Source organism: Piliocolobus tephrosceles, chromosome 1, assembly GCF_002776525.5.
Source record: "Piliocolobus tephrosceles isolate RC106 chromosome 1, ASM277652v3, whole genome shotgun sequence".
Taxonomy (NCBI): Eukaryota; Metazoa; Chordata; class Mammalia; order Primates; family Cercopithecidae; genus Piliocolobus; species Piliocolobus tephrosceles.
Genome location: NC_045434.1, coordinates 171,705,767 through 171,721,498, shown reverse-complemented (window position 1 = coordinate 171,721,498; position 15,732 = coordinate 171,705,767). Strand labels below are relative to the sequence as shown.

At 38.2% G+C, this 15,732-nt stretch overlaps 1 protein-coding gene and 1 non-coding gene across 5 annotated transcripts in view; one reads left to right on the top strand and one right to left on the bottom strand.

The window, feature by feature from the left end:
• Positions 1-15,732, bottom strand: part of FAF1 (Fas associated factor 1) — a 558,082-nt gene that overhangs the window by 138,873 nt on the left and 403,477 nt on the right. For all 4 annotated transcript variants that reach the window (XM_023189044.2, XM_023189048.2, XM_023189038.1 and 1 more), the window contains 4 exons: positions 14,278-14,373; positions 2,853-2,979; positions 1,804-1,867; positions 771-852 (listed from right to left, as the gene is read on the bottom strand). In XM_023189044.2, coding sequence (XP_023044812.1) covers positions 771-852; positions 1,804-1,867; positions 2,853-2,979; positions 14,278-14,373 — 369 coding nt within the window. The remainder of the gene's footprint in view (positions 1-770; positions 853-1,803; positions 1,868-2,852; positions 2,980-14,277; positions 14,374-15,732) is intronic.
• LOC111524043 lies at positions 559-665 on the top strand. Its single transcript, XR_002725673.1, has one exon. It is a non-coding gene; the product is annotated as a U6 spliceosomal RNA (small nuclear RNA).

Genomic DNA, 15,732 nt, shown 5'->3' with positions numbered 1-15,732 from the left:
TGAGGCAGGGAATAGGAAGAGCTGAAGCGACATAGATAGTCAGGAGCCAGATTACTGATGTCTTGACTGTTGTAACGACATACAAATAGTGATTAGAATCTTCTTGCTCAAAATTTATCTTCTAAATTCTTGTTATGGGCTTCTTGTTACAGACTTCAAGATCACAAAGTTCATTTCTATGTTTGAAGCCTTTTTTTTTTGGTGGGGGGGCGGGGGCCCAAAGTGACTTTTGGGGAAAAATATTGCTGTTGTTAGATATATATCACTACATAGAATAATCATTTTGGGAAAAGACTAAAGAACAAATCTATCAAGAACTAGTCATTTGCATAACTGAAAATAATAGAAACACATAACCTGGTCCCTTTTAAGCATGTCTACCTTTTTTCCCATTTAAAAAAAACCTTATTTCAGTGCTTCACAAGACCTTTTGCAAGAGCCAGCAGTACCCCTATCACATTAATGTCCGTTGTGAAATGGGCATCTTGGTGAAGACTAGGTTAGTAGATGAACCAGACACAAATGAAGTCTCCAGTCTCAAAATGAAAACAGAAAATGGTGCTTGCTCCAGCAGCACATATACTAAAATGGGACTTATACAGAGAAGATTAGCATGGCCCATGCACAATGATGACATACAAATCTGTGAAGAGTTCCATGTTTTTGGAAAAAACCAAAAACAAGAACAGAAAACATTTAAGCATTGCCTCAGCCCTAGTGGTAAACCTGTGGGATGCACTTTTTAATCAGAAAAGGTTACATCTACTTACATCTCGGGCTTTCACATAGAAGGCCTCTTGAAAAGCAGCTTCTAATGAGCCAATAAAAAATACAGGATGGCAATCACCATATCTATAGGAAAAATTGACTCTATTAATTAAAATACATTTCAAATTCACTTCAAATTTCACAAGTCTAATCAATGACTTTTAAGTAAATGCTGGGGCTAATGTCCAGTGCATACTAAACATAAAAACATTTCTTTAAAAGCTTGAACATGGGCTTCATTCATTTTTAGAATTCTTCTTGGCCTATACTGACATACTAAATGCTAGAATTTTAAGTACACTTAGCAAATGAATTTAGTAAGTGCTATAAAACCATGCCATTTATAAGAAGAAATTCTTGGTTACTCACTTTCATCTGATTTTCCCAGTTACATTAACTTTATTTTCCCACTTCAGTTCATTTATTCCAGAATTTCAATAGAGGGAAAAAACTGTTTCTTTTAAAAGTTTCCATATTATATTTCAACAGAAAATATCACTAAAACAATATCATTTACACCAAATTGAGGATTAAACATTAATTCTCTTTCTATCTGAACACCTCAGCAGACTCTCAAATGCATATAAAACATTTTATATTTGACACTTAAGGAAGAAATGTAAAACAATTCCAAAAGAAAAAAATCAAAATAAAAAATTCACTTGGATTTAAAATGTTTAAAGTATTTTTAAATTTAGTATTATGTTAAAGGACTTTCCATTTGACTGTCCTAAGATATACTAAAAATCAGTATCCTATATCCTAGTCCTTTGGGAATATAATAAAATATTAAATTAGGATCCATTTATTGAACGTCCATAAAGATACAGAAATAAGTTGAATCCATCTCTGAAGTGGTATAAATGGTTTACTAGTTATTTATGTGTTTCACCATTAGGACTACATAAATTAACAAGTATATCCTTTGAATACTTTAAGGAGAAATTTTAAACAATCTATAATTAAAATTGCCCAAGAAAAACCACAGTAGCATAAAACAGCATCAATTTTATATAGTTAATATCCTAACCCTACCTTGAAGAAAACTCTGCTGTAAATTGTAATAAGGCATCTCCTTCATTTTCTGCGTTTTCTGGCACTAAAAAACAAACAAAAGAAAAAACAAAAACAAAAAAAACAAAACAAATAGACACAAAAAACAAACCACATAACATCTAATCCCACATATAAGAAATATATTTAATCAATAAAGAGGAAATAAAATTAAATTTTAGCTTCTGTGATATATCTGAGGGGACAGTTTAACTCAACATATATTAGATCTCATCAAACCAGAATCAAAAAGAACCTTAAAATATTCCAAGCTCATAAATTTTGAAAAACCAACTGACACAATCCTGCTAAGCATTTAAAATATGTGCCCAGTTGTCATTTAGGATTTCAATGTTTTCTTGAAATAGACGTCTTGTGACTAAATCATATTAAATGGGTCTGATATTAAAGACTTCATTAATTGGGAAAATAACCAATTTTATGTAAACATCACATCTATTTCTGCCCACAGGAGTTCTCTAATTTCACAAAGTAAATAGGTCATTATTATTTTAGTGGTCATTCTGCATGTAGCATGTCTTGTTATTCTAGAGTATGCATCTTGTAAGTGGAAGCGAAACAGATGGCGCATTTAGTTTACTTTTTTCCTTCCAAAGATGGGTACTGTTGAATAGAAGAGTAACATTACTACTCTTAAAACTGGTATCTCTAATAAGATGTGGGGAAACAAGTATCAGTCACAGAAAGTACACCTGTTTGTTAATCAGCCTCTAGGTTTAAAGAGATACAGTCATAATTAATTATACAGGTAAAACAAAAGTTACACTACCTTGCGTTTTTAATGAATTTTCCTAATGCACTGAGAATTTTTGAGTTTAATAAAATCAAAATTCAAAAGGCTCTGGTTTTAATGAAGAATGCTTACTCTCTATTATTTTATCTCCCCTTACTCTCTTTTATCTTATCTTACTGGAGGTCAGTAAGAGATGTTTAAGTTTAATGTTCTTCATAAGTTTGTGGACTAGAAGAAAGAATTCTATTGCTGGACCCAAAGAACTATTAATACTCACTCATTGGAGATTTTCTCAAGGCAGATGACGCCATGCCAAATACTTCTCCATCATCCACCCCAAATTCTGTAGCATCTTCAAAGTCATCTCCATCGCTATCACTAACCATATGAACATCGGTGCTTTGCTATTTAAGGAAAGTCCTGATTAGTTTCATATTGATTTTGGCATATCAAATTCTAAGAATAAGTTATATAGTAACAAGAAGACATAAGCATTATAAAATTTTTATCAAATAAACTTATTTGCTAGAGTAAAGCTTACTATTTTTTTCCTTGTAAGGCTTACATACTTTCTAAACTTTCTCTGATACCTGTAGACCGAAGGCTGGAGACTGAGGGAAAATGAAGAATGTTTATAACTAAATAAAGACAGGGATTTTTGTCTGTTTCTTCCCCAGCATATAGTACACAATTAAGTGCAAAACAAATGAGAAAATGGGCACAACTGGAGAAGTCAGAGACAAAGTAAGCTATTGAGTCTCTCAAAAAGTTCACACAAATTTATATTTGGTAGGTAGAAGCAATGGTAGCATTTTCAAACTTTCCACTTCCTTACTGCAGTGGTTCTCAGGTTTCTCTTCGTGAAATATGGTACACTATCCTCACATTGTTACGGATAACATGAAATACACTATATATGAAAGCTCTTTGTAAACTGAAGATGAGATGTAATAACAATGTTTTACCTATGAGTTGTAATAATAATGTTTTAATTCAGTAAAAATTATTGAGAATTTACTACCTGCTGAGCACTGATGAATATGCTCTGTTTATTTTGTTTTTAGCAACATCAATTGAAAACGTATTAAAAACATGTGCTTCAAAGAACTAGGCTGTTATTCTCTAGGTTAGAATGTGATTCTGAAATACTGAGATGTAAAACTTTTGGACTGGGCTGTAAGTACTGCTGAATATTCATACCTTGGGTAAGAAGAGGGTCCAAGCAAGATATCTGGCTACATGCTTGTCTGTCCTATGTTCAATAAATGAAGTCTATAAATACTACTTAGTAAATAAAATTTCTATCTTTTAAAATGTGGCACTATGTACTTAAGTTATAAAATGGGGAAAGTAATTGATACTTCAGTCTATGCAGAATAACCTAACATAACATAAATATTTTGCCAGAAGAGCATTAAGAGAAACAAAATCTAAGACTCATAATCAGCCTGGGCAACATTGCCAGACCTCATCTCTACAAAAAAAAAAAAGGAGAAAAGTCGGGCATGATGGTGTGCACCTGTGGTCCTAGTTACTTGGGAGGCTGAGGCAGGAGGATCACTTGAGTCCGTGAGGTCAAGGCTGCAGTGAGCCTTGTTTGCATCACTGCACTCTAGCCTGAGTGACAGAATGAGACCCTGCCTCAAAAAAAAAAAAAAAAAAAAGGACTCATAAAAATTTAGCTAGAGGGAATGTCAGAGGTCAGACAGTTGTTGAATCACAGATTTTAAAGCTAGAAGGATCTTAAAAGTCTGTTATCGGCAGTTTTCTAACTTATTTTCACAGGGTTACCTCCTTCCCCTAGGCCCAAACAGGCTATTACAATACATAAAAGTAGGACTACTCTTGTTGATACAGGGAGAGGTCAGTGGAGAGCTTAATGCTCTTGGAGTTGGCCTTTTCTTCCTTGTATCTGTTGACATCTGGGGTATTGCCAAAGGATCTCAGACCCTATGAAACACTTTTAAAAACTGCTAATCTAGTGATTCTAAGAGTTCCGAATGAGGAAGTCAAGATATTTCTCATTTGACTTAGTGTCAAATGTCAGCATTTCCTCCTCAGCATACCCAAGTATTAATGCAGAGAATCATAATTATAATATTTTCCCTCTCAACTTTAAGACAATCTTTCTAATGCTTTGAATAGACAAGATAATGAAGATACATTTGTTGGATGAATAAATAAATGGTCCTTCCCTTAAGCATTTACCTGCTATCTTTACTCTATTTCTCACAGAAACACTGGTTCTCCTCCCTTAATAGTTTGTTCATAGATCTAAGATCTCCTCCTGGTTTAAGCTGGTCAACATCTTAAAAATCCACAATGCCGTCTCATTTTAGAGCAGTGAAGGAGCCTCCTCCACAAAACAACACATTTACTAGGACAACAGTGCTTGAGTTCCCTCTCAAATAGGCAGTCAAATATCTGGAGCATGAAGTTCCCTTTAAATTTGAGGCTTAAACAGGTAAAGGCTCAAGATTGACAAGATATACCACATGTTCTTTTACAGTGCCTAGTCAGGTTCACAGGCAACTGAAAAGAAACAAAGGACCAGTATGACAAATCTTCTTATATCCTCTATCCAGTAAGCTATCATCTCAGTCTTTTCTTAATCTTGCCTAGTACTCACCCCTTCCTTTGAGGCATCAGGTTAAGAACAAGGGGTGGGAGACACAGGGGAGAAAAAAGGGACTATTCTACATATACATCTTTCTATACTTACCCCTTTTACTTTACTGTCCCACATCTATCCTCTTTCTCCAAATCCCACTCACTAAATTAGCTCCTTCTATAACAACAGGACCTTACTTCATACTAAGATAGTGATTTTAATATTCTCCATGTGTCTCCATTATTCATTTTCCCTTCACAAAGTATAGAATACCCAAACCTCTTAAAATCCCAGAAAACAAAATCCTGTAACTACAACATCTTCAAAGGGAGGTATCTAAAAAGCCAATTTTGTTGAAAAAAGTATATTTCAAATATGAATTATTGAAATATCTGCAAGAATGAACTATTTAATTATGTATAAGGAACTCCCAGTCTCTTCATATTTTCTTATCACCCATCTAACAGGTTATAAAGAGCTTTTTCTAAAAATAAGATAAACAAACTTTTTTTCATTAATGTTTGCTGATGAGAATAGATAATCTCTTGGTATCTGTCACGGCTTCCCTAAAATTCTTTAAATCCAGAAAAGGTACTTATTCATAATTTTAAAAACAGCTAAAAAATTAGTGATTATATTTTGGGCTGTTTATTGCATTCATTTATTACCTTTAACATTTAACAAACATTTACAAATCACTGTTAAGTGCTACATGGTTTGGCCCTGTGTGAAAGATACAGTATATCCTCTCTCAAGGAGCATCATATATTATAAACAGAGTGATTAGTGGTATGACATGTAAATTAAGAAGAGAGGACCTAAATCATAGGCGGCAGGAATCAGGAAAAACTTCCTGGAGGAGATGATAACTAAACTGTTTAAGGCAAAAATTTAGAACTCATAACTGGCATTAAAGCAAGCTTATAATTGAAATAGATGTTCCTTTCAGCAACATTCACCAACTACCTATTATGTCAAGGCACTATGTTAAAAACTAGTATAGCCAGGAGTGGTGGCTCATGCCTGTAATTCCAGCATTTTCAGAGCCGAGGCAGGCACATCACTTAAGGTCAGGAGTTCGAGACCAGCCTGGCCAACGTGGTGCCCTATCTCTACTAAAAACACAAAAATTAGCCTGGTGCGGTGGCAGACGCCTGTAATCCGTTACTTGGGGGGCTGACGCAGGAGAATCGCTTGAACGTGGGAGGCGGAAGTTTCAGTACGTGCCACTACATCCAGCTAATTTTTATATATTTTGTATAGACAGGGTCTCACTACTTGCCCAGGCTGAATGTGAACTTATTTTAAACTATTTTTCAGGCAATTCATGTATCTCTAATTCTTTGGGGTCAGTTACTAGAGTTTATTGTGTTCCTTTGGTGGTATCATCTTTCCCAAATTCCTTATGATCCTTGTATTCTTGCAAAGGTATGTGTGCATTTGATGAATGCTCTTCCAGACTTAATGGGCTGCCATCAGTAAGGACAGACCTTCACCTGTGGGTGTGGAGAGAGGGTAGGGAAGGAGAGAGGCACTCTGGGCATGGCACTGGGTCTAAGGGCACAAGATACCAAGTGTGGTGTGTGCGGTGACTTGAGGTCTAGGGGGGACACTGAGTCTTGTCAGCTCAGACAGTTAAGAGTCTGTGACATTGGCACCTGTGTGATCCTTGATGGCAAAAGTTGTGGGAGGTCTGCAGAGGCTGCAAGGGCTACTGGAGTCCTCTGCTGTGCCTCTGTGTCCAGCAACAAAGGGCCATGGCTAGCAATAATGAAGGCCAGAGACAGTAAAATGCACATCCTCTGGTGTAGAGGCTGGCTGCAGACATGCCTCTGGCAGCAGATCCAGATGTAGGCTCATGCACTGGGGTCAGTGCTGGAGACAGAAACAGGAGGTGGGGAAGACTGTAAGAGCATACGTGGGATGGTCAGGGCTGGAAGCTTGCTTATGCTAAATTGCAGGGGCCAGCTAGGGTTTGGTGACAGGAATTAGACTATCTGTGTATATGTGGGCAGCTGCAGGGCCATCTGTGATTGCAAGCACAGTGGCAGGGGCAGGAGCCAAGGGCAGGATCAGCTACTTATACACATAAAACTGTGGCAGCCAGGGCTGGCAGCATGCAGTAGCCTAGCTGCTGGGGTAAGCCTCAGGTACATGTAGTGGTGGGTGCGAAGCCTGTGATGAGTGGTCACAGAGCTGTTTTCAGGCACACATGCAGTAGCTGTGCTGTGTCACCGGGCCAAAGAACCCATGGAGGCAGCAGCTGGGGTGGCTCTGGGACACCTGAAAAATATGAACTCTGCTGAGGAGGGATTCTAGACCCAAGCAGGAGCAGCTCAGGTGACTCCAGGTAGAGGGGAGGAAGAGGAGTGGTAGGTCACACACCCAGAGACTGTCAAGGCTGCTGGGCTGGGTTCCCAGGCCAGAACAACTACAGCAGTAGCAGTCTTGCAGCTCTGGGTCTTTGCCCATTTTTTAACTGGGTTGTTATATTACTTAGTTTTAGGATTCTCTATATTTTATAGACTTTGATCCCATATCAGATGTATGATTTGCAAATACTTTCTCCTATTCTATGGGTTGCCTTTTTAACTCCATTGCTAGTATGTTTTGATGCACAAAACTTTTTAATTTTCACAAAATCCAATTCCTCTATTTTTTCTTTTGTTACCTGTGCCATTAGTGTGATACCCAAGACATTATTGCCAAATCCAATGTCACAAAACTTTTGCCCTATGTTTTCTTTTACCAGTTGTATTGCTTTAGATCTTACACTTAAGTCTTTCATATATTTTGAGTTTATTTTTGCATATGATATTAGGTAAGGGTTCAACTTCATTCTTTTGCATGTGGATATCTAGTTTTCCCAGTACCATTTGTTGAAAAAACTACCCTTTCTCCACTGAATGGGATTAGTGCCCTTGTCAAAAACCATTTTATCATAACATGCTGGTATGCTGAGGCTCTCTATTACATTCCATTGGTCTATATGTTAGTCTTTATACTAGCACTGCACTGTTTTAGATTACTATATCTTTTTACAACACTGAAATCAGGAAGAGCGAGTCCTCCAGCTTTGTTCTTTTTCAGGATTGTTTTTGGCTACTCAAGGTCCCTTGAAATTCCATATGAATTTTGGGATAAGTTTTTCTATTTCTGCAAAAAACCGTCATTGGAATTTTGATAGGGATATCTGTAGACTGCTTTGGGCACTATGGACATTTGAACAATATTAAGCCTTCCAACCCATATACATGAAATGTGTTTCCATTTATTTATATCTTCTTTAATTTTTCAGCAATGTTTGGTAGCTTTCATAGTACAAGTCTTCCACTTCTTTTATTCGTTAATTCCTAAGTATTATTCTGTTTGATGCTGTTGTCATTGGAATTGTTTTTCCAATTTTCTGTTCAATTTGTTGACTGTTGGTTTATAGCAAGGCAAGTGATTTTTGTGTGTTGACTTTGTATCCTGGTATTTTGCTGAATTCATTTTTTAGTTCCAATAGTTTTTTAAAAAATGTAATCTTTGGAGTTGTCTACATATAAAATCATATCATCTGTGAACAGAGATTATTTTAATTCTTCCTTTAATTTCTTTTTATTTTCCTCGCCTAATTTCCCTGGCCAGAACTTCCAATACTATGTCAAATAGAAGTGGTGAAAGGGGTCATTCTTGGCAGGGTGCGGTGGCTCATGCCTGTAATCCCAGCACTTTGGGAGGCCGAGGCGGGTGGATCACCTGAGGTCAGGAGTTCGAGACCAGCCTGACCAATATGGTGAAACCCCGTCTGTACTGAAATTACAAAAATTAGCTGGGTGTGATGGTGTACTCCTGTAGTCCCAGCTACTTGGGAGGCTGAGGCAGGAGAATCATTCGAACCCAGAAGCGGAGGTTGCAGTGAGCTGAGATTGCGCCACTGCACTCCAGCCTGGGCAACAGAGCGAGACTCTGTCTCAAAAAAAAGAGAAAGGGGTCATTCTTATCTTGTTCCTGATTTTAGAGGAAAAGTTTTTCAGTCTTTCAATCTTGACTATGATGTCTGCTGTGAGTTTTTCACATATGTGTTTTATTACGTTGAAGTAGTTTTCCTCTATTCTTAGTTTTACCATGAAAGGGTGCTGAATGTTGTCAAATGCAGATGATGACATGTTTTTTTCCTTCATTCTGTTAATGTGCTGTATTACATTGAGGATTACATTATCTCTTGCTTATACTAGTACAACAGACTCATACCTGATTTCTCTGTCTTCTCTCTTGTTTCCCTTAAATCTAGCCTGTGCACAGCAGAGTACTCTTCATTGAAATGTGTATTTGTGGGGAGATATCACTCCCCACTTAAAAGTCTTTTACTGCTGGCCAGGTGCAGTGGCTCATGTCTGCAATCCCAGCACTTTGGAAGGCTGTGGCAGGTGGATCACTTGAGGTCAGGAGTTACCAGCCTGGCCAACATGGGGAAACCCCGTCTACTAAAAATACAAAAATTTCACCAGTCATGGTGATAATCCCAGTTACTCGGGAGGCTGAGGCATGAGAATAGCCTGCACTCGAGAGGTAGAGGTTGCAGTGAGCTGAGATTGCACCACTGCACTCCAGCCTGGGCAACAGAGTGAGACTCCATCTCAGGAAAAAACAAAAAGTCTTTTACTGCTTTCTACAGTTCAAGTTCTCAATGTGTCATATAACACTTACTCACTTTCACCTCATCTCTTATCTTCCTTCCCCCCCACTTTCTTCTGCACTAACAGCAACCCTACCTACACTTATATCTTCTCATTTGCTACGTCAAATCATGCTTTTTTTCTCTGAATGGAATGAATGGAATATGATTCCTTTGATTCTTTATTTGGCTGTGACTCATTCTTTATAATCCAATTTGGATGTCACCTCCTCTAGTCTTTTTTTCTTTTATTTTCTTTATTTAAAAAAAAATTCATTTACAAATAACTACTCTGTGTCTGTTACACGCCAGGCACTATGCTAGGTGTTAGAGCTACAGAGGGGAGAAAGGCAAACAAGGTTCTTGCCTGCAAACATTCTTGAAAGTTACAACCCCCCTTCATTATCTATACTTCTCTAGCATCTCATGCTTGCCTCAATTTTCTCATTAATCATATAACACAAAATTATCAATTTATATTCATCTGACTAGTACATAGTGAGCATTCAATAAATGTTTCTTTAACCATAGTTATAAACTAATGCTTTTAACATTACATTAAAACTTTCTTTGTTGTTAGGTTTTTGGACTGCCTCTCCTTCTTCACTGTCAACTGAGAACTGAACAATTCCCAAGGAGGCAGGGTCAAAAAGGCTCCCACACTGTGTCACCCAAGCAACTGAGGATAAATTGTTACCTAGCTAGGTATCCAGAAATATGGGAAAATCATTAAACGGGGGTTCAGGAACAAGGGGAGGATGAGAAAAACAAAATTAAATGATCATAAAGAAACTGTGTCTGTAGGGCCAGAGATATGATGTAAGAATCAAAATTATCCCAGCTAAAGGACATACAACTACAATCCATAAAATCTAAAACTTGAATGTAACTGCTGGTCTCAAATATTTCCTTCCTAACTCAAAGTTTAAGAAAGTCAATAGCAAAATGATTATTGTTGGCTAGGTGCGGTGATTCACACCTATAAACCCAGCACTTTGAGAGGCCAAGGAGGGCAAATCACTTGAGGTAAGGAGCTCAAAACCAGTTTGGCCAACATGGCAAAACCCCGTCTCTACTCAAAATGCAAAAATTAGCCAGGCATGGTGGCACATGTCTGTAGTCCCAGCTACTTGGAAGGCTGAAGCACGATAATTGCTTGAACCCGTGGGGAGGAGGATGCAGTGAGCTAAGATTGTGCCACTGCACTTTAGCCTGGGCAACAGAGCAAGACTGTCTCAAAAAAAAAAAAAAAAAAAAAAAAAAGATGATTGTCTTAAAACACACAAAGTCATGTAGGAGAAGAGTAGAATCGGAAGAAAGCAGCAGAATCACTGTGTAGAAGGTACAATTACATGTATTTCAACTTAATATAAGGAAGACAACAGAAAAAGCTGCTCAAAAATGAAACTGGTTATTATAGGAGGGCAGAACTCCTAATAATAAGATATTATTACTCAGTAATAATCAGATATTACCGAGGTTGTGACTGTTTTAGTTTGGCAAAGCCTCCCAATCCCACACTACCATTTTCTCAAAATAACCTAAATAGTGTGCTAGCCTTACAAACACTGCTCTTCATTATATGGAACTGGCTTCTCTCTGCTGATGGGACCACCCAAATAACACATATAATGGTGAGGGTGAGAGAAGGAAATAAATGAAGAGAAAGTTACCTGTCACCTCTCAGGACACAAAATAATTAAAAATTTTGGTTGGGGCTAGTTAGCCACCTTTTAATGTTAGTGGATTTATCCATTAAAGACTGGAAGTATGACCTGCTCTAGCCATTAAAAACAGACTCAAGCACTTTAAAGAAATATCTCATTAAATTATGTCCAGCAATTTCGGCCAAGCAGTGAAACTCAGTATTATCTTTCTTTCACAAGGGCTAGTGAGATAAAGTGCTTTAAAAAAAAAAAAAAAAAGTTTGGTTTCTTGAAAAGTAATAAACATTTTTGCAGACCAAGTACAGTATGGTATAATATAGCACAGTTATATTATTAGCAGGGGAAAAAGTTTCCTTCTCTGTGGTTTTCTAAAAAATGTTAAAAACCAGAGTGGCAAAGTATAATTTTCACAGGATGATTATAGACTACAACATCAATTATGTAGCTCCATTTCTCTTTCACATGTTTAAGTACATATTCAAAGGATTGCTGAAGAAGTCCTGTGGGCGCTTCCATAATGGGTGTCCAAAATATATAGGCAGTTTAAATAAAAATAAGCAACCACATTTTGTATAGAATGTAAATGGAAAAATTTTTTTATTGTACTAGCCTAAGCTTTTAAATACTTGAATTGCGCTCTAATTTAAAAAATTCTAGTTTAAGGCCAGGCATGGTGGCTCAAACTTGTAATCCCAGCACTTTGGAGGGCTAAGAAGGGTGGATCATTTGAGGTCAGGAGTTCAAGACCAGCCTCGCCAACATGGTGAAACTCTGTCTCTATTAAAAATACAAAAAAAGAGCCGGGTGTGGTGGCACATGTCTGTAATCCCAGCTACTCGGGAGGCTGAGGCACGAGAATCACTCGAACCCAGGAGGCAGAGGTTGTAGTGAGCCGAGATTGTGCCACTGCACTCCAGCCTGGGTGATAGAGTGAGACCCTGTCTCCAAAAAAAAAAAAAAAAAAAAAATAAATATATATATATAGTTTAAATAAAGCTCATCTGTGCTATTTAGTTATGGCCTCCATTGTATACGCTTTTAAAGTCTTGGTGATGACTTTTCCTAGCACATAGTAAGAGCTCAATAAATATTTCTTAAATGAGTAAGTTAAAACATCCATGCCCTCTTTCCCATTTCCTTATAACCATGGGTCAGAGTTGAGCATGAAAGTGCTGTTTGTAGCCATGGAACAGAATTTAGGTATTTCCTCATAATATTCTTTAGGCTCAGGCTGGGCGCGGTGACTCATGCCTGTAATCCCAGCACTTTGGAAGGCCGAGGGGGGTGGGATCATGAGGTTAGGAGTTCAAGACTAGCCTGGCCAATATAGTGAAACCCTGTCTCTATTAAAAATACAAAAATTAGCCGAGTGTGGTGGCAGGCACCTGTAGTCCCAGCTACTTGGTAGGCTGAGGCAGGAGAATCGCTTGAACCTGGGAGGTGGAGGTTGCAGTGAGCTGAGATCGCGCCATTGCACTCCAACCTGGGCAACAAGAGTGAAACTCTGGTCTCAAAAAAAAAAAAAAAAAGAAAAAGAATATATATATATATTCTTTAGGCTCACATAGACCCAAATAGGCACAACACACACACAAACATGTTCAATCTCATCTGCCCCTTCTCTTTGTTTCTTTAGGACACTTGTGTGCAACACTATCACTGCATTTTTTATATTATGCCATCACTATTATTATTATCTTTTTATTATTATTTTTTGAGATGGAGTTTCACTCATTGCTCAGGCTGGAATGCAATGGCACAATCTCAGCTCACTACAACCTCCACCTCCTGCGTTCAAACGATTCTTCTGCCTCAGCTTCCTGCGTAGCTGGGATTACAGGCATGTACCACCACGCCTGGCTGATTTTGTATTTTTAGTAGAGATGGAATTTCTCCATGTTGGTCAGGCTGGTCTTGAACTCCTGACCTCAGGTGATCCACTCACCTTGGCATCTCAAAGTGCTGGGATTACAGGCATGAGTCACTGCACCCGGCTACTGTTATTTTATTATCTATCACCCTTGACTCTGAGCACTTTGGTACAGGTACAGTGTTACTCATTTTTGTTCTCTAAAAATATCAAGCAGTGTCTGTCTCATAGTAAGTGCTCCAACCCAATGAGTTAAAGGACTTCCAGGGTCAATCCTCATGAATCTACTCAACTACACAGTCAACAGCAAAAAAAGTTTCTTTTTTCTTTTTTGAGATGCATTCTCATGCTGTTGCCCAGGCTGGAGTGCAGTGGCACGATCTCGGCTCACTGCAACCTTTGCCTCCTGGGTTCAAGCAATTCTCATGCCTCAGCCTCCCAAGTAGCTGGGATTACAGGTGTCCGCCACCACACCTGGCTAATTTTTGTATTTTTAGTAGAGAAGGGGTTTCACTGTGTTGGCCAGGCTGGTCTCGAACTCCTGGCCTCATGTGCTCTGCCTGCCTCAGCCATCCAAAGTGCTGGGATTACAGGCGTGAGTGACTGTGCCCAGACTAGAAAGTTCTTTGTTAGCCTGACAGTTCTAAGTAAAATTCATTTCAACCAATCCACCTGAATTCTGTCTGTTGAAACATAAAACTAACAGAGAAAGAAGGAGCACTTTAGTAATAACCTTGCATGGACAGTTTCTGCCTTCAAGAATTTACCAAGATATAATTAATGCTATATTAACTTTATCTATTCATTGCTCTGATAGATAAAAAAGAAAGGGAAATGGGCAGGTAGGTGGAGGATGGGCCTTCTGTTCAATGAAAAGCTGGCAAACAGGCTTACTTCTTCTGACTGTTCCCGGGTCTGTGCAGGTGAAGATCTTCTTCCCACTGTAAGTCGATGGCAGGGATAAGAGAGCCCTGATTCAGCAAGACACATCTGCAAAAAGTAGAATCCATCATTTGTAAACAAAACACGGCCATGTTTCACAAAAGGATTTTACCTTTCAGGTATTTTCTATTATTGCTGAAGCTAGATTAGAACGTTAACTCTAGTATCCTGGGTATTGCATTACCAGGAAGGCTTTGAAAATTTGAAATTCTTCCACACATAAGATGTTATGGTAGCCAAGGCTAATTTTCATTAGATGATAGACTGAGGCTCCAGGAAACTGTAATGAGCCCCAAATAAGGCAAAGTATACATACTTGCCCCCAATCCCTCACTGCCTCAATGTGCGTCTGCTACTTTTCTGATTAGCAGAATAATACCTCAGTTTCCTAACTCTGAGGGCAGTAAGGATAGAAATATAAAATTGTAGGTGAGATACAGAATTTAACATTTCCCTAAGATACATATACCAAAAATATATAAAAACCTAAGTTTAGGTTTTACCCTAAAGGAAGCTGCCTTATATTTGAGTAGTTACAAAAGTTCTCCTATTACAGGTGCTTCATTTTCAATACTTCATTTTCAATACACTGTTTAAACAGATTAGCCTTAAATAACCTGAATCAATGATGCTTCAGGTTCTCAGAGAGTTTACTTGTCAAAACTGGTTAATAAAGAAGACAATGATGGCCGGGCGCGGTGGCTCAAGCCTGTAATCCCAGCACTTTGGGAGGCCGAGGCGGGCGGATCACGAGGTCAGGAGATCGAGACCATCCTGGCTAACACGGTGAAACCCCGTCTCTACTAAAAAATACAAAAAAACTAGCCGGGCGAGGTGGAGGGCGCCTGTAGTCCCAGCTACTGGGAGGCTGAAGCAGGAGAATGGCGTAAACCCGGGAGGCGGAGCTTGCAGTGAGCTGAGATCCGGCCACTGCACTCCAGCTGGGGCGACAGAGCGAGACTCCGTCTCAAAAAAAAAAAAAAAAAAAAAAAGACAATGATAAGACATTGTCTTATCCTAGAGGTATAATCTCACAATTGCAAGTATTAAAAGTCCTTGTAAACCTGCCTTTAAAAGATTCTTTGAAAAATGTCTTGGGAAGATGATGAATATACATATATAGGACAAATGAAACCAAACCAAAACAAAAAAATAAGCAAATGAAAAAATTACAACTGTCCTTAATGACACCTAGATAGGGGTAGTATTTGATTATTACTTTCTCCACAGTGTAGGGATAATAAGGTTGAGTTTCCGGGTAAAGCAATGAGAAAATGCCTAGCACACAGTAGTGGCTCAACAAACATTACTTTTTACTAGTCTGTGAAGAATACCTGTGGCTTGAAATAAAATGTCCAGTGAGAAGGACGGACTCTAGAAAACATGACTTTAGCAGAAACACCTTCC